The sequence below is a fragment of the Mustela nigripes genome, chromosome 7, assembly GCF_022355385.1.
Source record: "Mustela nigripes isolate SB6536 chromosome 7, MUSNIG.SB6536, whole genome shotgun sequence".
NCBI classification, from domain to species: Eukaryota; Metazoa; Chordata; class Mammalia; order Carnivora; family Mustelidae; genus Mustela; species Mustela nigripes.
Window position 1 is genome coordinate 139,116,045 of NC_081563.1, and position 25,034 is coordinate 139,141,078.

A 25,034-nucleotide genomic window follows, 5' to 3' on the forward strand; every position below is an offset into this window, starting at 1 on the left:
CCGCACGTGCAGCAGCGGGCAGGGCCGAGTCCTGCCCCGGCTCACGGCGGCACCATGGCCTCGCCAGGGGTCATCACCCCCAGCCACACTTCATCACTTCCTGCCTCCCCTGGTATTTTGAAGCAAACTCCACTTGCGAAGATGTCTTGTATTGCTAAAGGATTCAGATTCTGGGTTTTCTTATTATTATTATTTTATTTTTTTATTATTTATTTTATTTATTTGAGAGAGCAGGAGGGAAATCTAAAGCAGATTCTGCGCTGAGCACTGAGCCTGATGTGGGGCTCGATCCCAGGACCCTGAGATCAGGACCTGAGCTGAAACCAAGAGTTGGATGGACTTAACTGATTGAGGCCCCCAGATGCCCCCAGATTCTGTTTTAACACGACCGCAGTCCTGGTACCCTAGTGCAGGAAAACATGCGGTCTGTTAATGTCCTCAAATTCATGGCTGTCTCGAGTGCCGTTCCTGTGTCTGTGCTTCTCAGTCTGTGTGCGGACACCGTTTTGTTGCTTCTCTCCTGACCTTGAGCTCTCGGCAATCCGTGCCCCAGTTGTCATGGAGCCACGCCAGCACAGTCGCTCTGCCTTTATTTCCTGGGACGCTTTTGTGCCGAGAGCAGCCCTTCCACTGCTGTGAGTGTGGTTTGCATAAGAAAGTCAGGGTCAGGGAGTGATTCTTTATCCCAGTTGTCAAGTGATGTATTTGGTTCATCTGCGTTACCTGGTGTGACCAGGATAACCAACCAGCGTGTCTTCTGTCAGTTTTCGGACTCGTGGAGTTAAAGCTCCTGGGTGTGTCCTGGCCCTGAGCTGCTCCACCTCTGGCTGGTAACGGCATCTTCAGGTCGGCCGCCATGCTTTACAGAAGACGCCCAGCTCATTCTGTACCTCCCTGTCCAGAATCCTTGTTGAGGGAGAGACAACTCAAGACCATAGCTGGGCCCTAGGGAGGCTATCAGGTTGCTTTTTTCTAGGTTTTTCCCAGGGGAGAGAGCTAGGAGCTGTTTTGATTTGTTTCAATGGTGCTTTAAATTTGGGATGACAGGATTCATCTAACCTCCTCTGTCTTCTGTCTGTGCCTCTTTTCTCCCACACTGATAATCTCAGTTTTCTTTTTAAGATTCTTATTAATTGATTTAAGAGCGAGAGCGCGCACATGTGCATGAGCGGTGTGAGGGGCAGAGAGAGGCAGGCTCCCCGCTGAGCAAAGAGCCCGATGTGGGGCTCATTCCGGCCGGGACCGTGGGATCATGACCTGATCTGAAGGCAGATGTTTAAGTGACTGAGCCCCCCAGGCAACCCCGATAAGCCCAGTTTTTAGCAACACTGGAGATGTCTGATCTAGATGAACACGTAATGACTCACCCGCTCCATCCCACATGCGTCAGGGTTCTGGAGGGAAGGACCAGCTCTGCTGCCGACAGCGGGTTTACTGAAACGTGCGAGTTTGTTGTCTTTTGTGGTTCATGTTGTCCTCAGGGTGCATCTTGAATCCGTGCGCTTTAAATCCCTGCGTGACCCCGTCCCCAGGCGGCTGTGCCCGAGGCACCTGTGTGCGTTCGCTTGTTTCATTTTATTCTGGATGTTTGGGGATGGCTTATCTAAACTAATTTTGTTTCAAGATTGTGAATCCAGGGACGCCTGGGTGGCTCAGTTGGTTAAGGAGCTGCCTTCGGCTCAGGACATGATCCCAGCGTCCTGGGATCGAGTCCCACATCGGGCTCCTTGCTCAGCAGGGAGCCTGCTACTCCCTCTGCCTCTGCCTGCCATTCTGTCTGCCTGTGCTTGCTCTCTCTCCCTCTCTCCCTGACAAATAAATATATAAAATCTTTAAAAAAAAAAAAGATTGTGAATCCAAAGTCAAATCTTGCAGTTGAGGTTTCAGTATATTCTAAGTTGAGGTTCCAGTGTATTCTAAGAATTTACCTTCCTGTCACTGACCTGTCTGTTCATGTCCCCTTTCCCCTGGAGGGGACCTGTTCAGAACTTTCTGGTCTGTTACTCCCGATGGAGTGTCATCTTCTTTCTTCAGACAGACTCGAGGCTATTGCGCCTTTCCCTTGCCCAGTGGAGCCACGGCCATGTGGAGCCCTGCTTACCTGCGTGGTCCGGCGTCGGGTGGCCTCCCGGGGCCTCCCAGGGCTGTGCCTACCTCCCAGGCACCATGGGGGCTGTTTGAGTGATGTCTGGTCTCTGTATGTTTGCTGGGGGGTCTGTGGGCCGGGCTCCTGGAAATGGGACGCTAGACCGCAGAGGAGGTGTGCGTGGCGTTGTGCTTCCGCGGCCAGGTCGCTGGGGCCCTCTCTCCCCAGCCGTGCCCCAGGTGGGTTAGAGGGTCTCCATTTGAGCAGGTGAGCAGTGCGGGCCCCCCATAGTTTAGTTCCCTTCTGTTGAAGAGTATGGCAAGCATCTTCCCTGGGCCCCGGGCAGGGTGCGCGTGAGCTCCCGGTGACGGGTCTCCCCCACCCCTTGTAGGAGCTGTCCAAGATCACCATGCCCATCGCCTTCAACGAGCCCCTGAGTTTCCTGCAGCGGATCACAGAGTACATGGAGCATGTGTACCTTATCCGCAGCGCCTGCTGCCAGCCCCAGGCCCTGGAGAGGATGCAGGTAGGTGGTGGGCTCCTTCCAGGGGGTGTCGGACATGGAGCGTGTGTGCCAGACTGTAGTTTGATCGGCCACATCGTGGTGGGGGCCAGGCACCTCAGCTGGAGGACGTCGGGGGGATGAGCCCATGTGGCTCACACTGACTTTTGGGGGCTGTCCTGCTCAACGGCTCCAGCGTTTGTCCCAGGGCCTGATCTCCATGGGTGGCAGTGGGCTCTGTGCCTCAGCTCCTCCTGGGTCCTTTTGGGACCGGCACCCGGTGTGCGTGTGGGAATACTAGCCGGACTGACCAGCTGAGCTGTGGGGCCTCCGGGCTGGGTGGGGCTGGGGCCGGGAAGCCTGGCACTCTTCCTGCCTGTGTGGCTTTGAGGAAGTGTCCGTGATAAAGGCATTTCTCCGGAAGTTCTGTAATCTCCAAACATGTGACAAGCAGGAGACTGGGGCCGCCAGGAGTGCTTCCTGCCACTGGGGAGCTGTGCACGCGCCCCTCAGCCCCCCTCTCACTGCCACATGCGTTGCCCCCAGTGCGTGGCGGCCTTTGCAGTGTCTGCGGTGGCTTCCCAGTGGGAGAGGACCGGCAAGCCCTTCAACCCCCTCCTGGGAGAGACGTACGAGCTGATCAGGTAAGGACTCAGGCTGTCGGGGTCGCCAGGGCTGGGGACACAGAGGGACGAAGGTGCTGGAGGGCGGCTGGAGCCGGCAAGTGCAGTGGCCGCAGCCTCCCAAGGCCAGCGAGAGGGACCGGGACCCTTCCGGGAGGAGTTTGTTTCGGGCAGCTCCCCAGCTTCTGACCCGGTCTCCGAGGCCTGCGCGGTCCAGGGCCGGCCTTGCCTGTGGCAGTCCTGCTGGGGTCCCGGGAGGGTGAGCTGGGCCTGTTGGGCGGGTGCTCTTCTGACCCCGCTGCCCACCCAGGCACACGCACGAAAGCTGAGGGCCATGTTGTCTTTGCCGCCAGGTCAGCCGGGGAAGGACGAGCCGTCCAGCCCTGGCCGTGGCTCTGGGAGTGTGAGGGTGAGTGTGAGGGTGAGGGTGAGTGTGCGACTCCCGCAGCGTGAGGGTGGGCGTGCTCAGCCCTGAGGGGCTGTTTGGAGAAGATGGGGATAATTTTTACTCTGTCTCTCCGCGGGTTCTAGGGAGAGTTGACTGGATGTTGTATCAGATAGAAGTTGGTATTGATTATGCGAGTGTGCTCCGTGTAGAAAATGTGTGAACTGATGTGAGACGAGTCCGAGTGATCCAAAGTGATCCTGTCGAGTTTGCGTTCGGCCGGGCCTCCTCGTGTGTCGTGTGTCGTGTGTGTGCTCGCGTGCTGTGATTGCGGTAACTCGTATCGTTTGCCACTTTGCATCGTGCCGTCCTGGTGTCCCCACGATGTGACGGGCTTGTGCGGAGTCGCGCTGCCGTGTGTTGTGTCTGACATGTGTCGTAGTGCGCCTGGCGTGGCTGCTGTCTGTCATGAAGCCACAGTGCGTCGTGTGGTCCCTGGCGTTTTGGTTTCAGAGTCCTTCAGGTCGTGCTCCCTGGGCTCCTTGTTGTCCTTAATACGGTGTGCTGTCGCCCACGGCATGTTCTTCCAGGGGAGTAAGTGGCTGCGGGGACCGGGCACGCTGGTCTGCTTGAGTCCGCGCTGTGGGCATCTGCGGCGCTGCCGGGCGTGTGCTGTGGCGAGTGGCAGCCCTGGTCTCCAACGGCCGTGGGCAGAGTCGTCTCCTGTAGCCACCTCTTCACGGCAGTCACTCAGCCGTCGGGGAAGCGACCCCAGTGTCTAGGGTCTGGCACTCCCTGTCTCTGGCTGCCCTGGGCGGGCCTGTTGCTGACCCCTCCGTGTGGCCCCCACCACCTGCTGCTGACCCCGCCGTGTGACCCCCACCACCCCCACCACCTGCTGCCCCGGGGCAGCGGCCTCTTTTCTGAGGGACCGACGGGCTGGCGGGCACCAAGGGTTCGGGCGCCTGCTCTCCCTCAAGGGGTCTGGCGGTTGGAGGTCTGGTGCTGCCGTGGGTGTGCTCACAGCCACAGCAGTCAGCAGGGGACCCTGCGTGAAGCTGGCAAATCCCTGCTTCTTCAGTTCAGAAATGGGGAAACCGAGGCCCACATGAGGGAAAAACCTGTCCCGAGAGCCCCTCTTCAGGGAACCTTTCGTCCTCCCATCACGTGGAGGTTCTCTCTTCTCTAGAACGCCTCCTCCGGAGCAGCGGCTGCCCCTGGACAGGGCCGTGGGGGCGGAGTTCAGGGTTCTGACCTTGTCTAGCTCTGAGCAGACGGTGCGCCTTCTCGTTCATTCAGAAGCACCATTAACGTATCTTGAAAAGAGAAATGAAACAATCCAGAAGGAGCTCCAGACAAGCCGAGCCGCTCGAGGTCTGTGAGCAGCCCCGGTGCCGGACGCAGGGACACCTGCACATCCGTCTCTTCCAGGAACTTCGTTCGGGGCTTGAGCCAGGTTCCACCGACAGAGAAACGAGCCTTCCCAGCCTTGCCGGTGCCGCGTGTGTCCCGGCCTGGCGTCCAGGTCGCTGCTGCGGGCAGGGCCCTGAGGGTCCTCCTGCGCGAGGAGCTACGCCCGTGAACCAAGTCGTGCTCTGTGTCTTTTTCCCTACAGACGGCTCCCCTAGAGCCCAAAATAGCACTTTCTTTTCTTAGACAAGTGTTCATTTTGTAAATTACATACCTTGGTAGGCAACCTTTTAAAATCTAATTTTTCAGCTTTCCTTCCTCTGTAATGATTGGAAATTCTGATTCCAGTTAAGTTAGTAATTATGTGGTTTAGCTTTTATAATTTTTAATGACTACAGCTGTAGGTGTATTCACAGTTCCGGAACAATTAAAAACTGACATTTTTATTGAAAAAGAGCATGTACTGAGAATCCTGTTTCCTGGCCACGAGTGTCTTGGGCATCAGACATTCCATCCGGAAACTTCCAGGAGCCTGAGGAGAAGCTAGAGTAGAAGCCTTGAGGCGCGCGTCGTACCTTGAGGACTGAGATGGCGGGTTGGCCTCGGGGCCTCTATGGCCCTGGTGCCAGGAGACGCATCTGGACCCGCATATGCTGGGGGGCACGGGCAGAGGGTCAGGAAGAGACCCTCCACACTCTTCCTCCCTCCGTGTGGCGTTCAGACGCGCCCCAGATGCACGGCAGACGCATGTGCTAGTGTGTGCGCGCGTGAGGGAGCGTTCGGCCACGTGTGCGGTCCGTGAGCAGGGCTGGGCACCCCTCGGCGGGCACGGAGCACACCTGCGCCTCTCCCGGTGCCCCTCCCACCGGCCCCGGGGCTGCGGGGCTCCCCGCGATGGGTGCCGAGCCGGCCCTGGGGGGCCTTTGCGGTCTCTAATGTGGCTCTCCCCACTCTTGTTTTTGTGCCCAGGGAGGATTTGGGATTCAGATTCATATCTGAACAGGTCAGCCACCACCCCCCCATTAGTGCGTTTTACTCAGAAGGCCTCAATCAGGACTTCCTGTTTCACGGCTCCATCTACCCGAAGCTCAAGTTCTGGGGCAAGAGCGTGGAGGCTGAGCCCCAGGGCACCATCACGCTGGAGCTGCTCAAGTGAGTGCGGCGGCCGGGCCCGACAGAAGCGCACACTCCTCCTCCCGGGGTGGGGGGTTTCACAGCCTTTCCCCGTTCAGCCCTTTCCAACCGCAGCAACCCCTTTAAGGGGGAGCTCCCCAGACCCCTCCCGGGACGAGTGCAGCTCGCACGCCAGCGTGCTGCGCGCCCCATGTGATCGGGGTCCCTCTTGTCGCTGCTGGTGCCGGCTCTCCCCAAGCGTTGGAGCCTCCAGCCACCGCTGCCCTCACACGCGGTTCCGTAGGGCCTGGGCCGGGGGCCGTGGGCCGTGAGTGGCAGAAGCCGTGGTGTCTGTTATGATGTCATCTCAGGAGCGATCCTAACCTTAAACCCCTGTTGGTCAGCTTGAGGGCAGGGGAGAGACACAGGCTGAATCCTGGAGGTTGGGAGCATCGAGGGTCACCCCGGAGTCTGCCCATGCACCTGTTAAATCTCCATCCCAGCCCCCGCCCCGCCCCAGGGCAGTGTTGGGCAGACACCTTGCAAACTGAAAACGGAGTCCTCGGTGATCACCTGATGTCACTGCACCATCCACGATGGTCTGGGCCGCTGCGGGCCGCTGGTTCTCAGAGGGCTGGTCCCGCTCCCCATAGCCTGCTGCCAGGAAGCATTTGGTGTCATTTCTGCTTCATGCCGGCCCCGCCTAGCCCAGATGGGGGCCACGGAATACCAGTGCCTGAGCCCCATGCACCTCTGGGCCCAGTGGCGACACCCCGTTTTCTGGGAAGCTTGCTGGTCTTTGCTTTCTTGGGGTGAGGCATGCAGAACTGAGACGTGGCAAACCGTATCGATTGGTACATTTTTGTCCCCCTGGAAGTCTGAGGGATCCAGATGCTGGTCCTGGACGCTTCCGCTCTGGGCTGGTCTCTGCCCTTGAGCGTGGCTCTTTCACACAGCCTCCCTCGAGACTCGGGTCTCACGCTCGCTGGGGCTCTCTCCCTGGGCCAGGCCGTTCGGGGAGGCGGAGGAGCACACGCAAAGGTGTTGGAAGGTTGTTCCCAGCGGCCGGCACCCCTGCCATGGAGCGGCTCCCCGACCCCTGGGTCGGCCTGGGCTGTTGCTGCAGGTCCCAGGACCTCCGCGTCTCTGTCTGGGCGGCCTCCCCCTCATTATCTGACGTCTCAGCAGAAAGCTTTGTTGATGCTACAAAGGAAAGCAGAAGTGAATTTCAAACAAATGCTAAATAAATCACCACTGTTGGAGGGAGTTCAAAGCCACATTCTGCTCTCGTACAGGTTTTAAGGCAATTATGGTTTAATTCCGTCTGGTATCTTGCGTTTTAGGTCACGCAGTGTCTTTTGCTTTGCCGGCCTCTGACTTGCTTGTTTCTGGCCTGTTTCACAGACACGGGGAAGCCTACACCTGGACCAACCCTACCTGCTGTGTACACAACGTGCTTGTCGGGAAGCTCTGGATCGAGCAGTACGGCACGGTGGAGATCGTGAACCACAGGTGCCGGCGCGCGTGCGGCGTCCTCCAGGGGGCGCTTCCGCCCGGCTCCCCGCAGCCTGTCCGTCGGGCGGGCCCAGTGGGACTGGTGCGGCGCTGGTATCGTCTCTGGTACCTGTTGTTGCTTCCCGTTTTGGTGTTCGTCATGAACATGAATTTATTTTGAAACTGTAAACCTGAGCAGAGAACGGTGTGACTCCCAGAGGACAAAGTCACGGCCACCCTCCCACGCGTCCCGCCGTCCTCGCCTTCTCCCTAGGAGCGCAGGACCCATCGGCTTCCTTCGCCCGCAGCTTTATGGGGACCGGAGTCGGCACACCGTGAAGTTTGCCCATTTAGAGTGGGAACTTCAGTGGTTCTTAGTGTGTTTACCAAAGTGTGCAGCCGTCACCCCAGGTGGCGCTGGGACCTTTCCTCCAGCGCCGCGAGCCCCCCACACCCGTGTGCGATCACCCCCACCCCTCTGTCCCCGCCGCCCCTCCCACACATCTCCCGTCACACAACAGAGGCCTGTGTGTGTTTTCTCCACAGAACCGGAGATAAGTGTGTGCTTCACTTTAAACCCTGTGGATTGTTCGGAAAAGAACTTCACAGAGTGGAGGGCCACATTCAAGACAAGAAGTAGGTCTGCGCACGCGGTTCGGGCGCCTTGTTAGTGACACAGTGACACGGGGACATTCACTCGCAGTAGAGCAGACGAGGACTCGTTTTGGTTAGAAAAGACAGGGCCTTCCTGAGTCCGCGGGGAGACGCAGCATTAGTTGGAAGTGTCGTCTCTGGGTGCAGGAGAGAGTGGGGTCTGTCTGTCCCTCTCTGGGGGAGGAAACTTGCGTCCGTTCTCCTTGGATAGAGTGGACGTGAGAAAATGAGACGTCCTCACGGGGGCTACTTCTGTGGTTCTGCAACCAGAACCGAGGTCGGAAACCTGAGCGCATCTCCCCGTCTCTGGCAGCGCCTGCTGCGGGCCGTGGGCAAGGCCTGGACCCCTGCCTGTGTGACTGGCCGGCTCCGTCCAGGCGATGAGGGAGGGACGTTTGAAATCTGTGAGGAGAGAAACGGTCAGGAGGTCACAACGCATTTTCTGGGGTCTATGCTCCTTTGGGTTACCTTCTGTTTTTGGTCTCAAATTTCTCGTTTTTTTCCCACAATAAGGAATTCAGGCTTCATATAATGTCATGGATTTCCTGTCTGCTTCCAAAGCTCTACATTTTATTTTCTTCTTTTTTTCTTTTTAAAAGTAGGTTCTGTGCCCAGGGTGGGGCTTGAACTCACCGCCCAGAGGTCAAGGGTCACCTGCTCTACAGACTGAGCCAGCCAGGGGCCCCTGCATGTTTCTAATTAGAAACAAGTCTCCCCAGTAACGCAGTGGGCGCTTCTGCTCCCTCCTGCTCTTGGGTACCAGAAAGTCACCTGTTCAAACGGCCTGCGAGATGCTTTCAGGCCTTGGGCTGTGACCACCTTGCCCCTCGATGTAAGTCAGGACTCCGCCCGCAGACTGGGAGGACCCCGTCGTCTTTCTGCCAAGAGTGCCAGCAGCGCCCGAGCAGCTTCTCCCTGGGGCAGAAACAACCCGGAGGAGACCGGGCTCGGGGTGCACAGACGCAGCAGTGGGCGCGGAGTCTGGGCCGCACCTCGGGGCCACGCTCACCAGCCACTAGGGGCTGCTGGCCCTGTTCTGATTTTCTGGCTTTCTGTCCCAAACTGGGGTGAGCTCTTCCCTCTTGGAGACACACCGTGTTGGCCGAGGTGTCTGTTAAGCGAGGACTGGCCAAATGTCCCCCCGCCAGGCCCCACGTGCCAGCTTTCCAGGCTGAGCCGAGACGGGAGCCTCCCAGGATGTCGCACGCCTGCCAGGGTAGCGTTTCCAGGAGCGCGTGGCCACTGTGCCCTGCCCCCCCCCCCCCCCCGGGTGGGACGAAGCAGAAAAGAAACACACACACAGTCCAGTTCTGTCGGTGTTTCTTTTGGAATCAGCAGAGTGCTCTGGTGGCTGGTCTGGACGGTTCCCAGAGGTTGTCATTTGTGAAGCAAGCGGGGCGAGTGGCGGTGCGGGCGTCCAGTTTGCGGTTGTGAAGACGAAACAGGCAGCGTCTGCGGAGACTGAAGGGCTGTTGACATGACTTCTAGGAGAGGGGGAGGACACCGTGTGTGGAAGTTTGTGCATTTCAGGGACGGTGACCCGACAGGCCCGCAGGCTTCTGTGATACCCGATGCCCCTGTTTCTTATCTTCTGGTGGCAGGGCCCTGGCAGCCCCCCTTCGGGGCTGTGTGTCCCCATCTTCTTCGTTGCTTTGGTGAATCAGGCCCGAGTAGGGACCCTAAAAGGCAGATTTTCCTCTTTGCACTTGGGTCCAGAGAAGTCCTAAGACTTATGAGAAGGCAGGTTAGAATGGGGGTTTATTCCGTGGCCGAGATTCAGGTGCTGCACATTTAGATGAATGGTTCAGGATTAAAATTCCTTTTGATGGGGCGCTTGGCTGGCTCCGTGTGAAGAGCACATGACTCTTGACATTGGAGTTGCGAGTTGGGTGTAGAGATTACTAAAATGATAAACTAGAAAAAAAATTAAAATTTCTTTTGACTACAGCAAGAAGAAGCTCTTCATGATCTATGGGAAATGGACAGAGTGCTTGTGGGGCGTTGACCCAGCTGCGTATGAGTCATTCAGGAAACGGGAGAGGAGAGGTGACTTGCCGAGCAAGATGCAGCCGGTAAGGGGCTGCTCCCCCCGAGGGGTGGTCCCCGGGGTGGGGGTGGGGGACAGGGCTTCCGGCTGCTGGCACCCGGGGCTGGGAATCAGACGTGCGTCTGCGGGCTGGCTGCTTGTGCGGACGCTGCGTGGGGCTCGGGCTCATCTGCGTGCGGGTTGTGCACAGGCTGTGTTATCAGCGGGCCTGGGGTTCCTTGGTGCCACCACGTTCCCCTAAGCCTGGCAGAACGCACCTACACCTGTGTTTCTCTCCGGCGACCCTGCGGTCTGGGCGCTTACTGGTGCACCTGCCGTCTCCCTGAGCCTGGTTCGCTTAGACCCTGCTGAGACACCCGGAGACTGTCGTGCCTGTGTTTTCAGTTCAGGATATGTCCCACAGTTGCAGTGTTTTCGCCTCAGGGCTTCCCTGGGAGCTCTGGGATTCTGGTGCCCTTGGGCCTAGTTACTCAAGCCTCAGACTAGAAAGTTCAAAAGAGGCGTCTGATAGTGCGAGGTAAGAAGTCACGGGCCTGACCCAGAGTGTTCAGTGTTTCTCTCCCGAAGGTGCTGGGCCTCCCCCAGGGCGTCAGCATCTGGCTCTGTGGCCTTCTTCTGACCGTGCTCTTGACTTCTGAGAAAAGGAAAGTTCCATTTAAAGAACGTGGAGACTTGACTTAGCTCCGCTGTCCTTTGGGTGACCTAGATATGAGAGGGAGTTCTATGTGAACACTCATCCCTAAGCGGCCTTTACCGAACTTTCTGGTAGCAAACCCTGTGGCCTGCGGCCAGCAGCACCTCACCCTGTCGGAGTCGGCTGGGGGTTCCTGAGGCCACTGTGTCATGGTCCAGCATTCTGGAACAGCTCGTGGGGACCCACTTCTTTCTCTAGGCCCCACTGAGTTTGCAAAGTAAGGTGGTCGTTGTGTGTGTTTCTGCTGAGGTGCTCTCCAGCTAGGGTTCAGTGTGGAAGAGCTGAGATGCCATGAAACCCCAGGTGCGAGCCAGTTCTCGACTGCGGGCCGAGCTGTGGTGTGAGGGGACTGCCTCCGGTTCAGGAGAGCCTCCCTTAGCTCGAACCCGACCCGCTGTTTGGGATGGCGTGGCCCCTCCCATGGCGAGCAGAACTTGCCGGCGATGCTCGGAACTGTGTGGGCTTCTCCCCCCAGGAAGGCCCTGCCTTGCTGCCGATTCCCTGCCCTCTCTCGGGGGAGCCCCGGCAAAGAGAGCGCGACCGCATCTCCTAGCTGGTGAGCTCGTCTTGCTCTGCCCAGGGCCGCTGCTGGCCGGTCAGTTGCGCACACAGAGCTGTGCCTCCGGGCCGGCCGTCCCAAGGTGTTCTGTGTTTCAGGACGATGGCTCCCAGAAAGCCGAAGGCGACGTGGTGGACACCGTGCCCGAGGTTCAGGAGACGGTGCAGGTCATTCCTGGCAGCAAGCTACTCTGGAGGGTCAATACTCGGCCCCCCAACTCTGCCCAGGTTCGTATGCCCCCCTGCAGGTCTGGGCCTTTCTGTGCCCCCAAGCCCTGGCGAGGCCCCTCAGTTGTTCCCTGGGACTGTGCGCACGCTGCCTCAGGCCGTTGTCCCGGAGCTTAGGGGCCCTCTGTCCCTCGGTCGGACCGTGCTGCAGAGTGAGCCTGTGGGGGCCCCTGGCCATCCTGGAGCCCCTGCCAAGGCCAGGCCCGCAGTGAAGGCCATGCTCTGCCCACATGTGCGGGCGTGCCGTGCCCCAGCTCGCGCCCCACCTCGCGCTGCGCGTGACCCCGTCTGTTCTGGATGACCTGCGCCCGCCAGGGCCTGAAGGCGCTTCAGGGTTGGTCTGAGGAGCTGTTTTTCTCAGTTATCAATTTAGAGGCTTAAATGCATTTTGGTATGTATTCTTGATTTCTATCACATATAATAAGGTCATACTGTGTACAATAACGTACCATCTATAAAGTAACTGTATAATAAATGTAATAACTTGCAATAAATTTACTTTAATATCTACTGTTAATTATTTTCTTCATATGTAAATTATATATAAACATATTTCACGGTTTCCTATTGTATTTCATGTCCTGTTAACATGGCGGAACACGTGTACGTAAGTGAAAGGAAACCAAATGTCCCCTTGTGTACCTGTTACCTAGCTGGCTAGGGTTTGCTCTCAGCAGGATGTGAACAGTATCATGGAACGAAAAGGCTTATGTATTTGGAGGGAATTCGTCTTTTAAAATAGCGCCCATTTCTCCGTCCTTCGGCTCCGTCTGTGTGGAGCTGCCTGCCAGACACTGGGTGCGCCCCGGGCCCAGGAACGGAGCTGGAGTGTGGGGTGGCCGCGGCCCCTGGCTCGGACCCCTGTGTCTCAGGCGGTGCCCGGGCCTTCCCCGTACCTGTGGGGAGCGGGGGCATGCTGTGGGGCTCTCGGGCCGCACCTGGGCAGGGGATCAGTGGGGCAGCGGGTGACCCTCCGCTGCTCCCAGGGCTTCGAGCTGTGAGCCGTGCGCAGTCCAGGGCTGATAGAGTAATAGCGTCTGTGCCTTTCTCCCCAGATGTACAATTTCACCAGTTTCACTGTCAGCCTCAACGAGCTGCAGAGCGGCATGGAGAAGACCCTGGCGCCCACGGACTGCCGCTGGCGCCCTGACATCCGCGGCATGGAGAACGGGGACATGGGTGCGCACGCGGGCGGGGGAGGGGCGCACGCGGGCGTGGGAGGGGCCCACGGGCCGCAGGCGCACAGAGAGGCACGCGCCGGACGCGTATTGCATCGTGTGCTCTCTCTGTGCTGGAAGAGCTCTAAGGATGCTAGCTCGTTGCAGGCCGATCATTTGCAAATACATTACAGTTAAATGACAGGAAAAAGGCAATGAAACAGAATATGTGCAAACTACAAGACCCCCAGGCTTTGTGTCAGCAGACATTAGGGTGGCATTCCAAAGACGGCACTTTTGCTCATTAAAAGTAGGCCCCCTGTCCCAGGCTCGGACTTTCATGTACCGTGGACACGTCTGTGTGACAAGGGAGCTGGCCGCAGGCTCCCTGCCCTGCTGCCTTGGTCAGGTCAGCAGCCGATGACTCCCCAGAGGGCTGTTCGAAGTGGCCCTGGGATTTGTGTACACAGTTGGCGTTCAGTGGAGCGACCGCTCAGGGTGGGCTGGCGACGTGCAGACCCCAGCCTCTGAGCTCGCCATCGCGACCAGGCAGCAGCCCTCGGGCTCCCGCATGGCAGCTGAGCCCGTGGGCCGGGTCTGTGGGAAGTGGCTCCTGCTGCCCCTGTCCTATGGGTCAGGTTGCCCACGAGCCTCACCGCACCCCTGCGTGGTGCTGTTTCACAAGCTGTGCGGCATGCCCGTGTGGGGCGGGCCCACAGCCGGCCCCTTGCCGTGGCCCCACTGGTGTCTGGGCGCCACTGTGCGCTCATGACGGAGTTTGGCTTACCGACGACACTTCTTGCCGGTGTGACTGTTGGTCTCAGGTCTGGGGTGGGAGCATCCCGGCATCTGCTTCCTTTAGCACCCTGCTCTGCTTGAGGTCGGCCGGAAGCTTCACCGTCAGTCCTGTCGTGTGCTTGGCCCCCAGATCTGGCGAGCCAGGAGAAGGAGCGGCTGGAGGAGAAGCAGAGGGAGGCCCGGAGAGAGAGAGCCAAACGGGAGGCTGAGTGGCAGACAAGGTGAGGCCTCGGGGGCTGGTGGGGGGAGTGCTGAGGGCTCCGTGTGCCCGTGGGGCTGAGCAGAAGCTCTCCTGGGGCCCCATTAGCGTGGGGCCCACGGCGCAGACGGGCCCGCGGTGCAGGCACAGGTCACCTCAGACCTGGGCTCGCGGTCCTGCCTGCAGTGTGTCTGACCCTGCGCGATCTGCTCAGATAGGGCAGGTTTTAGAAGGAACCGTCGTCTGCACCAAGCCATTAGCGGGGGGGCAGGCCCAGCTTTCGGACAGGCAGCTCCGCAGAAGAAGCCGTGTGCTGAGCCGTCACCCGAGGCCCCGCCGCTTGCTTGGCTGCTCTCCACGCCGCCTGCCATGTGGCATAGGTGGCCTGAGGGGCTGCGGGGGGTGGGGCACGGTGCCCCGTGTGCTCCGGGGCGCCCGCCAGCCAGGACGCACCCGTGCTCAGACCAGGTGACAGAGACGCAGAAAGACAGAGCACAGACGCTGCCCCCCAGCCCCCTGGGCCACCGCCTGCTTTCTCCCTGCGGAATTGTGGGGACTTGTGGTTTGTCAGTTGTCAGTGGCAAGGGGACAATGCCCCGTGCGATGAGCGCTCAGTGAGGTGAGTGCTGTGGCGCTGAAGCGTAACGAGAAACGGGTCTGTTCACGCGACCCCACAGCAGTGATCCGGCGGCCGTGCGCGGTTTGCTCCGATCCTTCCCATCACGCTTCAGGCTCCAGGACGGGAGCCTCCGGCCATGGTTACGTGACTGACATTCTTAAAGCCGACCCCTTGTGCTTGGGCTCCCGGTCTGATTTAATACCGGGCTTTTAGGAGTTTGATATTTGGAATTGGCTTCCTTCTAGAAAAAGCTTGGAAAGAGTTAGCCATATTTCGTTGTTTTTATCTAAGTAGTTGATTTTAAAAGTACATTGTGAAGATAATGATATTTTGTCCTAAGATGGTGACTCCTACTTTGTGAGCCCCCCACACCGACTCTGCGGTAACCTGCAGGCAACCTCTGCTGTCTTCATGTTGTGCAACAGAAGTAGAGGTGGCCCAGGGGGTCGGGGGCGGGGCGCAGGGGGGGGAAGGAGGGGCTGCAGGGGCAGAGGAGGGAGGGGGACTGCAGAGGTGTGGGGCGGAGTAAGGAGGGGTGCAGGGGGAGGGGATGGGGGCTGCAAGAGTGGGAGCACAGTGAGGGTGCGGGGCCATGGAGTGGGGTGGGGCTTGGGGGAGGGGGGTGTCCTGGAGTGGGGGGTGGGGTTGGGGGAGGGCTGCAGGTGCGGCGCACGGTGCTGGGGGTGGGGATGGTCGGGATGGTGGATGGCACAGGGGCACAGGTGCCCCACGGGAGCCAGTGGGGTCTTCCTAGGGCGCAGGGCTTAAAACGTGGCCCGGTGGTGGCCACGGTTGTCCCTCTGCCCTCAGGCTCTCCCCTCCACCCCCTGGCTCTCCCCTCTGCACAGCCAGAGGCAGGCTCCACGGGAGGGCACAGCAGTGTGCGCTCCCATCCTGAGAGGGGCAGGCCCCGCGGAGCGGACCCGTCAGTCTTCTCTGCTGCTGGCGCGGCGTGTTTTCTGTTAAATCCTTGGGCTTTGGCTGGCGAACCCCAGGCTTGTTCGTAGGGGACCGCGTCCATCTCAGGGAATGCGTGATTAGGCATGATTAGGTTCTCAACTGAAGTCGTCGCGCGGGCTGCTGCCGTGGGGGGCCGCGTCCTCAAGCCCAGGGGAGCACAGCCCTGACCGCGCGCGCCCCCCGAGCCCCTGGCCTCCCGAGCCTTCGTCTGTGTTGCAGGTGGTTCCACCAGGGCAGCAACCCGCACACGGGGACCCCCGACTGGTTGTACACGGGGGGTTACTTTGAGCGGAATTTCTCCCGCTGCCCGGATATCTACTGAGGGCTGGAGCGGCCGCGGGACCGGAGGCTGGACTGCGCCGAGCGGCTGCCCGGAGCTGCGGCTGCCGCAGAGACTGGCTTCTCCAGCGACCGTGTGCGCAGCGGCACCACCGTCCCCAGTGGGGGTTTTATTCTAATTAACTTTCGATTTTGCCAAACATTCTACTACTGTCACAGCCTCTGTAAAGCTTCACTTGGGCTCATCATGTTCCCGTCGAGGGTGGAAAAGGGAAACCCTTTGCAGTCCCTCCGCCGACGGGACCTGGCTGGGCTGTGTCGCTGACCGCACCCTCTTCCCTGGAAAGTTCGTAACTAAAGCCCGTGACCGGGAGGGGCTCCCATAGTCGAAAATCCCTCCACAGTCCTCCTCATCACGCAGGGGCACAGGGCTCCCGGGACTGTCGGATGTGAACCAGTAACAGGGAAGATGGATCTGGAAGTCCTTGGAGGAGCTTTACCCGGTAGTGCGGGCGTGGAGGTTGTCAAAGCAGCAGATTGAATGAAATGAAAAGTTGTCAGATTCTGTATTTTTTACCAATCTTCGATAATGTAAAGATTACTTTTAAAATATTTAAGTTAAAACTACTTGAATGGTATTTTGCTGAAGAGCATATGCATTAATCCCCAATTGTCTGTCCGAGAGGAAGCGCTACCCTGACACTCCGGGCCGGCCGGAAACCTTGAGGGTTGTCGACTGCACTCCCTGGGCCGCTCCCAGCGGGGAAGGGAGCCCTGCCTCTGCCCTCGTCTGCTCCTCTTGTCACCAGGGCGTCCTCGTCAGCGCGGGCCACACTGCTGCATCACAGAGCCAGTGCCCTGGCCTGCAGCGTCTTGCCCACACCCGCGGCGCGGTCGTGTCCCCGTCGGCCCAGCATGTGTGTTCAGACGCGGGCGAGTCCCAGCGGGCGGGCGCCGCAGGAGGGCCCAGAGCAGCCTGTGATTAAAATTATTTAACAAAAACTAAGCGTATGTCCATTTAGCAAACATCTTTTCAAGTGACTGTGGTCTTTCTGTAGAAATGTCACCGCCACAGGGGACAGCAGAGCTCTGAGCGGAAGGCCTTCCGCCGACGGCTCGCACATACTTGCACACTCAGGCACATGCGGTCTCATGTAGGGAGTGGCGGGTTCTCGGGAGAGGGTGTCGTCACTGTGTGTCCAGGCTTCAACATCACATTTGTAATTAAAACACTTTTAAAAGCGAATACTTGTTCTGAAGGCTTGATTTTGTACCTTTGGACGCCGGAAGGCCCAGTGTGGGGGGGAACCGAGGGTGATCCGCTGGAGGGGAGCGGAGCGGGGCGGCTGGCGCAGGCTGCGCAGGGGACGCTATTCCGAGAGGAGACTTTGGCTGTCTGAGTGGGGGACCCTGTGTGACAGGGCCGAGGGCCTTTGAGCGACTTGTTCTGGATGAATCCATTTCTCATGGCCACCAGTCATTGGCCAGCAAGGTTTGGACTTTTGCTTTTAAACAATTTTTTTATTTGACAGACAGAGACCACCAGTAGGCAGAGAGGCAGGCAGAGGGGGAGGGGAAAGCAGCCTTCCCGCCGAGCAGAGAGCCCAATGCGGGGCTCGATCCCAGGACCCTGGGATCATGACCTGAGCCGAAGGCAGAGGCTTAACCCACTGAGCCACCCAGGTGCCCCAAGGTTTGGGCTTTGAAGTTGGCTGGCAAGGATGGGTTTCAGGGGCTCATTGCATGGGCCTGGCCTGTCCGCTGGAGGAGCAGGACAGCCAGCGCCAGGGCCTCGTGTGTCTGCGGGTCTCTGGTCACTTGGCTTACAGATTTTAACCTGCCGTTTCTGCAGATGCTGATAAGTGAACTTAGAGCTGCTCCTTTGTCTCCCCTGATAATCTCGGATGTCAGATATTGGTCTGTAATAGAGTTTTTTGGTAGAAAATGCTTTTAAAAAAACAAGCCCCTGGTGCTGATGCGTTAGGCCTGTGCGGACTGTGACGGCTGCCTCGGATGTCCTTGTGGCTTTGCCGTGTGGGCCCAGGAGCTTTTTAGAGTTGTTTTGTAGCTTAGAATGTCCCTGGGGAATGAAAAGTAGAGTGTGCTTTCCCAAAGAACCTCAAATTTGGGTTTGTTCCCCTTTGAAGTTTGGGTTCCGTTACGTGGCCCTGGACTCTGTGCATTTATCAGGGGGCCCTGGAGATTTCACTCTGGACAGACAGACGCTGTCTTGGAGTTTGTCTTGTGTCTAATATGGACTAATGCCCTGGGGCCCCTGGCTCTGATCAGACCTCACAGGCCACCTCACGTTGGAGTCAGTCCTGTCTGGGGCGTGGAGCCAGCACGAGTCTGCCCCGGCGTGGCCCCAGCGTGGGTGTGGCGCGTGCCTGGGAGGAGGCTGTGGAGAAGCAGGTCAGGGACGTCACCGCAGTAGGCCACGCCAGGCTGCCACAGACGCTGAGGCCCGCCCAAGCACTCTCGTCTCCGCACAGGCCGACTTGGGATTCGAGGGTCCAAGGGGCCCTTCTCCGCAGACACCGTGCTCCCGGAGGGTCTCGGCTGCTCAGGATGTCAGCCAATGGAGGTCAAGGGGTCGCAGGCAGGGCGCCTCCAGGGAGCAGCACTGAGCGCCTCCTCAGCCTCACAGCCCCTTCTGACCCCACCTGCAAAGCTTATGACCCCTGTGCTTGCGGGAGGGGCTGCCCCCAGACCTGCCAGACACACGGACTGGTGTGGGGGACCCCCCAGCAGACCCAGCGGGCCTGGCGCTTGGGAGAGGGATCAGGTGCAGCCTGGCGGCCTCTGGGAGCCCCAGGCAGGCCCAGGGCCTGAGGCACTGGCCTTCTGTCTGACGGAACCTGGAGCCCACTCACTGGGCAGCGTTTACAGTGAATGCAGAGGACACGGCACCTGCCTGCGGGTCCTTGTTGGAACACAGGGTCAGGAAATCAGAGCAGGATGAAAGAAACGCCAGGAGGCTCCCCGAGATCAGCCAGCCCTCTGGGCAGCCTTGGCCAGAAGCTGCTTCTGAGAACACTGGCTCTTCGAGAAGTGCTCCCCAAGAGGGATGGTGATTGACTGGCTTTGCCAGTCTCCAGTATCCACAGGGAGCACGGAGGATGGCGGCACTGGGACGCTTCCTAGCCCAGAAGCACCAGTAACCCTTCCCCTTGGGACAGCCTTCGCTGAGCAGGGGAGAAGGGCAGGGTCAGGAAGAGCTGCGTCGCACTAGGGACGGGTGGGCCTGGGGCAAAGTCCAGTTAGTACAGCGCTCTCCCTGTCCAGTTTCTCTGTCTCAGCACCCAGACTTTCAGACGTCTTCCGAAGGATTTCTTGGGGGCACCTGGGGGGCTCAGTCATAGCGTCTGCCTTCGGCTCAGGTCATGATCCTGGGGTCCTGGGATCGAGTCCGCATCGGGCTCCTTGTTTCGCAGGGAGTCTGCTTCTCCCTCTGCCTCTCCCCCGGCTTGTGTTCCTGCTTGTGCGTGTGCGCGCTCCGTGTCTCTCTCTCTCTCGCTTGCTTTTAAATAAATAAATAAATACATTTAAAAAAAGATTTTATTTCTTTATTTGACAGACAGAGATCACAAGTAGGCAGAGAGGCAGGTAGAGAGAGAGGAAGGGAAGCAGGCTCCCCGCTGAGCAGAGAGCCCGATGTGGGGCTCGATCCCAGGACCCTGAGACCATGACCTGAGCCGAAGGCAGAGCCTTTAACCCACTGAGCCTCCCAGACACCCCTAAAATATTTTTTTTAAAATGGGACTTTCTTGGGTCTGCAGTGGGTACAAAGATTGGGGTCCCTCCTCAGGATGAGTCACGCGGGGCTTGGCTGGCTTCCCTGTTCTCCGTGTGCGGGCTCTGCCACGTGAGAGCGGCACGTCTGGTGTCTCTCACTGGGGTTTACCGGACAGTCAGCCCAGTGGTCGCACAGCTGGTTTGCCTCTTTGACAAGCAAATTGCCCCAAGTCACACGGTCAGTAATGGGCCGCGTGATCTCTACAGCGGCCAACAGCATGGACACCGGTCCCCCTTCCTGGCGAGCGCGTGCGTGGCCGGCTTTCAGCCCTGTTTATCCTGTCAGCGTAGCATGAAAATGTCAGGCGAGAAAGCGTGCTAGTGAGATGCATTTATTTTTATAATATGTAACAACCGGCAGCACCCGTCTGTATAAACAGAATCAACCACTCCTGGATTGTTTGGGGGTAGACTGGTACAGATCTACGAAGGTCAGTGTTAAACCCTAGCTCCAAATACAGATTTCTTTGAAAATGGGTTGTACTGACATTTGTTTGGCACTGAACAATTTTTCATTGTCTCAGCTGTTCCGGCCTCTCTGGAAAGGGCTGCAGATGGGCTGTGGACGAGTCCCACGCACCGATGCCAGAGGTTTGAACTGTGTGTTCTGTAGGACTGGCCCAGCACATGGAATGTTCCAGAAAACTGCTTGTCATGGTAGAGAGGCGATTCAGGGACACCTGTGACACCACCAGGTGGGCCACTGGACGGGTGAAGGGGTCTGTGTTCTCTTGAGCGGTGGGGAGCTCTGAGTGACCATCTCTCTTCTGTCCTGGGGATCAGAACCCATTGCTGAAAGCAATGAAATGCCCAGAGCACAGTAGTATGACTCGAGGGTCCTTGCTACCTGGCCCCTGTCCGAGGCACCCAGCAGCTGCATACTTTCCAGGAGTATGAGCTGAGTGGAGACAGTCCTCTGGATAGCCACGGTGGTTCTGGTCAGAGGGACAGACGGTCCCTGAGATGCTCATGCCCTTGGGATGCCCAGGTGCCTAGATAAGGATCCCCCCTATGGGCTGCGGTGTCCGATGACAGGGATCATGGAGCACTCAGCACTGCCAGAGCCATTACCTACCGTCTTGGGTGCTTAATCCCCACAATTCCCTCAGTCCAACCAGTGGAGGAGAAAAAGGGAGTGCAGGAAGGTGGGCTCGCCCCCGATTTCACAGCAGGTAGCCGCACAAAGTGGGATCGCGCCCTAACTTACAGTGAAGGTCACCCGTGTGCACTGGACGAAATCTGTACTGTCTCATAGTCACCAGCAACATACAGGATCAGATGACAAGGGGAAAGGACAGTCTTTTCAACGAATAGTGCTGGGAAAGCGGGACCCCTGCCCCACACCCTCTATAAAATTAGACCGGAATGTCACACCCAAAACCATAAAGTTTTTATTTTTTTAATTTATTTTTTAAAATATTTCATTATTTGACTGAGAATAAACACAAGTTGGTGGGGCAGAGGGAGAAGCAGACTCCCCACTGAGCAGGGACCCTGATGCTCGATCCCAGGACCCTGGGATCACGACCTGAGCCGAAGGCAGATGCCCAGCGACTGAGCCACCCAGGCGCCCCAACCATAAAACTTGTAGAAGAAAGCATAGGGCACAAGCTTAGTGACGTAGGACTTGGCAGTGATTTCTTAGGTAGAACATTGAAGGCACACGTAACAACAGAAAACATAAACAAATTGGGCAAGATGGAAACTAGATGTTTGTGCATCAGAGTAGCATCAGGTAAAAATGCAACCCACAGAATGGGAGAAAAGAGAGACAAACACAACATCTGCCAGGAGAATGACATCCAGAATATGCAGGGAATTTCTCAAACTAAGCAAACAAAAACCTGATCTAAAAAACAGGCAGAAGACCCTGTGCACAGAAGATGCACAAAGGGCCAGTAAGTCCGTGAGAAGACTCCCGGCCTCGCGAATCACGTGGCAAATGCAAATCTGAGCTCACCGCGACCGCACGGGTCAGGCCGGAACGGGCTGCTGCCGGGAATCCAGAGCAGGGCAGCTGCTGTGGAAGACAGGATCGCAGCTCCGGAGAACATTACCCACAGCGTTACCAGAGGATCCGGAAATCCCACTGTGCTGCTGTGCTGGAAAGATCGGAAAGCAAGGTCCCGAAGAGATGTCTGTCCGCCCACGCCGACAGCAGTGTTCCCCACCACTGCTGAGTCACGGGGGCTGCCCGGGTCCGCCAGGGATGGACGGATGAATACCACGTGCTCTACGCCAGCCAGGGTGGGGGGGACCCAGACATGTGCTGCCACGTGGGCAGACCTCGAGGACGCCCCGCTCAGCGAGACAAGCCCCTCACGGAAAGACAAAGACTGCAGGACTCCCATCGACGTCACATACGAGGGTCATCAGAACGTGAGGGGCAGTAGGATGGCGGCGACAGGGGCGGGGGGCGGGGTGGGTGTCTCGAAAGGTGACAGGATGCTGATGCGGCACAACATCATGGAGTGTTTCCGTCACTGAACGGCTCACTGAGGGTTAAGATGGTGAATTTGACGTCATGTGTATCCTACCACCACAAAAAACATTGGAAAGAAGTGGTCAGTGCTTGCCAGAGGTTAGGGAGGACAGAGGGATGGACGGGAGGAGGGCAGGGGACTCCCAGCGGTGAGACCACACCGTGCGACACTGTGATGGTGGGTCCGCGTCATGCGTGAGTCCAGACGCACAGGTGGCGGGCAGGGAGATGGGCCACTGGTGACACTGCGTGTTCTCGCGGGTCCTTGGGCTGTCACACGCGCGCCTGCCGGCGGGGATGCTGACGGCAGGAGGAGGTGCGTGCGGAGGGCTACATGGGAGCACTCGGTACTTCCTGCTCACCTGGGGACTAAACCTACCATTCCCTCCGAGAAAAGAGGATCGTTAAAAGGAAAGAAAGACGATCGTGGGAACCCCGCTGCGGAACCCCGCTGCGGAACCGTGCGGACCGTGCGGACTGTGCGGACCGAGCGAACCGTGCGGTTGCGGGCAGCCCCGGCCTCAGCACTTAGTCCTGTCGCGCTCCCTTCTCGGGCTTCCTGCCCTTCTCATTGGTGTGTTTTAATTTGCGTTTCTCTTATGAAGAATGGCGTGGGCTCTCTGCTCCTGTGCCTCTTGCTGGCTGTGCCCCTTTGGTGATGTGTCCAGGCGCCACGGTCCCCGTGCCCTGCCCACCCCTTGTGCAGGAGCCACTGGACCCACCCACCCCGCTGCCTTGTCCCCCACAGCACCCCACAGTCAGGGGCGGGCACACCCAGGGGCCTTGGCCACGCTCGTCTGCCTGCGGCCACTGTCCTTCCTGCACACGAGCCACGGAACCAGCCTCAGACACAGGCCCCCAGCTCAAAGAGAGGAAGTGCTCCGGTGAGCCCCTCGAGGCCACGGGCTGGGGGGAACCACGCTCTTACGGTCCAACATTGGTTTCCCTGCGGCCTCCTGTGGCCAATTCTTAACTTTTCCTGACTCTTCCTGCCCGCTGGCCTGTGTTCAGGCAGCCACCGTTGTCTTTGGTGTCCTTGAGTGTCACCAGCAGGGCACTTGCTGTCGTGGGCTCAGGGCCATGCCCCTCTCCCATGTGGTCTCTGGGGCCCCGGGGAGCTCCTGTGTGTGGTTTGCTCTGTTGGCATTTACTAGGAAATGAAATGAAGTGGAACTATTTGCTAGTTAAAAAGTAAAAGGCTTATTATTTATCAACAAAAACATTTTTAAATGAAAAACAGCTACGTTTTCAAAAACAAAGCAAAATTGGTGAGTCTTTAGATCACAAAACAACGGATACAGAAGTGGTTTTCCTTCGGGGGCACCTGGATGCCTGGCTCTTGATTTTGACTCACATCCTGATTGCGGGGTCCTGGGATCGAGCCCTACATCAGGCTCCCGCTCGGCCGGGAATCGGGGAATCTGCTGGAGATCCTCTCCGTCTGTCCTCCTGCCCGTGCTCACTCTCTCTAAAATAAAAAATCTTTAAAAAAAAGTGGCTGTACCTGAGACCATTATACAGGACGTCACGGATGGGTTCAAGTGAACGCACCAGACTCACCTGCGTCAACGTGAATAAATCTTCGAAACGAAACCACCTTCCACTTTGATACTTTTTGTGAAAAGCTTAACAGAGGTGACACGCAGGTGACAAACTGTCAGGCAGCATGGTGCAGAGTGGCCTTGCTCGTGGAGGGGTCTCTGGTGCGGGCTGGGAGGGCCCGGGGCTCTGGGTGGGTGTGCCCCGCGTGGTTACTGTGTCCCAGCGGAGCACAGGGTGGAAACGGAGGGCACCCGGTCCTTGTGAACATCGGGTCGCGCTGGGACAGTGGCCTCTTCATTCTGTTGTGAGCACACGTTAGCCTCTGGGAACCACACACACAGAGGGAATGTGGGGGGCCCCCAGCACTCATCACGGGAGAACAGGGGATCCCCAGGGGAGAATGGGGGAGTAGGGAGACCTGCCTAGGGGACAGTGAGGGGAGCCATGCCAGCACTGTCATCACAGAGGACCAGGGCCCCCCAGGAAAGAATGGGAAGAATAGGGAGACCCCCAGGGGAGAATGGGGGGCAGCCATGCCAGCACCGTCATCAGAGGGGAATGGGGGACCCCCAGGGGAGGATGGAGGGAATGGGGGACCCCCAAGAGAAGAATGGGGGATAAGGAGACTCCTGGTGGGAGAATGGGGGACCCCCAGGGAGACTGGGGAATGAAGGGACCCCAAAAGGAGAATGGGGAAGGAGGGGGACCCCCCGGGGGAGAATGGGGGCAGCCACGCCAGCAGTGTCACGGGGAACAGGGAGGCAGCGCGGCATCTCCATCGCCCCCCAGACGAGCACCGCTGGTGTCTTGGGCGCTGACTCTGGACCCCCACGTCCAGGGCTGTGATTCGGCGACACAGCCCTGGGGTCGCGAAGCCGGCCCTCCCCAGCCCCAGCGTCCTAGATCCCCTGACGTGAGGGCTGTTTCCCGCACACCTTGGGACCTGGCGTGTCGCTCCGGCCGTGAATCTGCGACAGGTGCACCAGCTCTCCCGCCACGGTGGGGGTGTGCACTCCAACGCCCCCCCGCCCCGGTCGGTCGGCGCCCGCCGCGCTGTTCCGGACGCCGCCGCCAGGGGCCGCCGCCGCGCCCCTATGACACAGCAACAATAGGAGCCGCTCTGGCCCGCGCGCCGCCCGCCCGCGCTTCCGCCGGAAGGGAACGCGAGCGCGGGGCGGGCGAGGGAGGGCCGATGGACGGCTGTCCTTCCCAATCGCTGACGGCTCAGCGTCGGCCCCGCCCCTGACGCAGCCCAATCGCCGGCGAGAGCGGCGGGAGGGGCGGAGCGAGAGGGGACTTCCGGCGGGGCCCGGCAGGCGCTGAGGAGGAAGAGCGAGCCCGGACGGTGCCTCTCGGCCGAGTCGCGGCGCGGGCCAGGTGCGGGGGTCGCCGGGGGCGGGGCCGGCTGC

At 58.8% G+C, this 25,034-nt stretch overlaps 1 protein-coding gene and 1 long non-coding RNA gene across 7 annotated transcripts in view; one reads left to right on the top strand and one right to left on the bottom strand.

Annotated features, from left to right (window-relative positions):
- OSBPL2 (oxysterol binding protein like 2) overlaps positions 1 to 17,052 on the top strand; it is a 322,355-nt gene extending 305,303 nt beyond the window's left edge. For all 4 annotated transcript variants that reach the window (XM_059407345.1, XM_059407346.1, XM_059407347.1 and 1 more), the window contains 10 exons: positions 2,478 to 2,612; positions 3,135 to 3,232; positions 5,976 to 6,158; positions 7,524 to 7,631; positions 8,160 to 8,249; positions 10,216 to 10,339; positions 11,666 to 11,794; positions 12,850 to 12,973; positions 13,880 to 13,970; positions 15,747 to 17,052. In XM_059407345.1, the coding sequence (XP_059263328.1) occupies positions 2,478 to 2,612; positions 3,135 to 3,232; positions 5,976 to 6,158; positions 7,524 to 7,631; positions 8,160 to 8,249; positions 10,216 to 10,339; positions 11,666 to 11,794; positions 12,850 to 12,973; positions 13,880 to 13,970; positions 15,747 to 15,849 (1,185 nt within the window). In that variant the 3' untranslated portion in view covers positions 15,850 to 17,052. The remainder of the gene's footprint in view (positions 1 to 2,477; positions 2,613 to 3,134; positions 3,233 to 5,975; positions 6,159 to 7,523; positions 7,632 to 8,159; positions 8,250 to 10,215; positions 10,340 to 11,665; positions 11,795 to 12,849; positions 12,974 to 13,879; positions 13,971 to 15,746) is intronic.
- Positions 17,053 to 20,959: 3,907 nt separating this feature from the next.
- Positions 20,960 to 25,034, bottom strand: LOC132022086 (uncharacterized). Of its 3 annotated transcripts, XR_009405516.1 has the most exons (5): positions 24,561 to 25,034; positions 23,644 to 23,924; positions 23,438 to 23,565; positions 22,245 to 23,233; positions 20,960 to 22,134 (listed from the first exon to the last, which is right to left on the bottom strand). It is a non-coding gene; the product is annotated as an uncharacterized LOC132022086 (long non-coding RNA). The 3 variants fall into 3 exon arrangements; XR_009405517.1 differs by lacking the exon at positions 22,245 to 23,233 and having other exon boundaries at positions 20,961 to 22,134; XR_009405515.1 differs by lacking the exons at positions 20,960 to 22,134; positions 22,245 to 23,233 and having other exon boundaries at positions 23,243 to 23,565.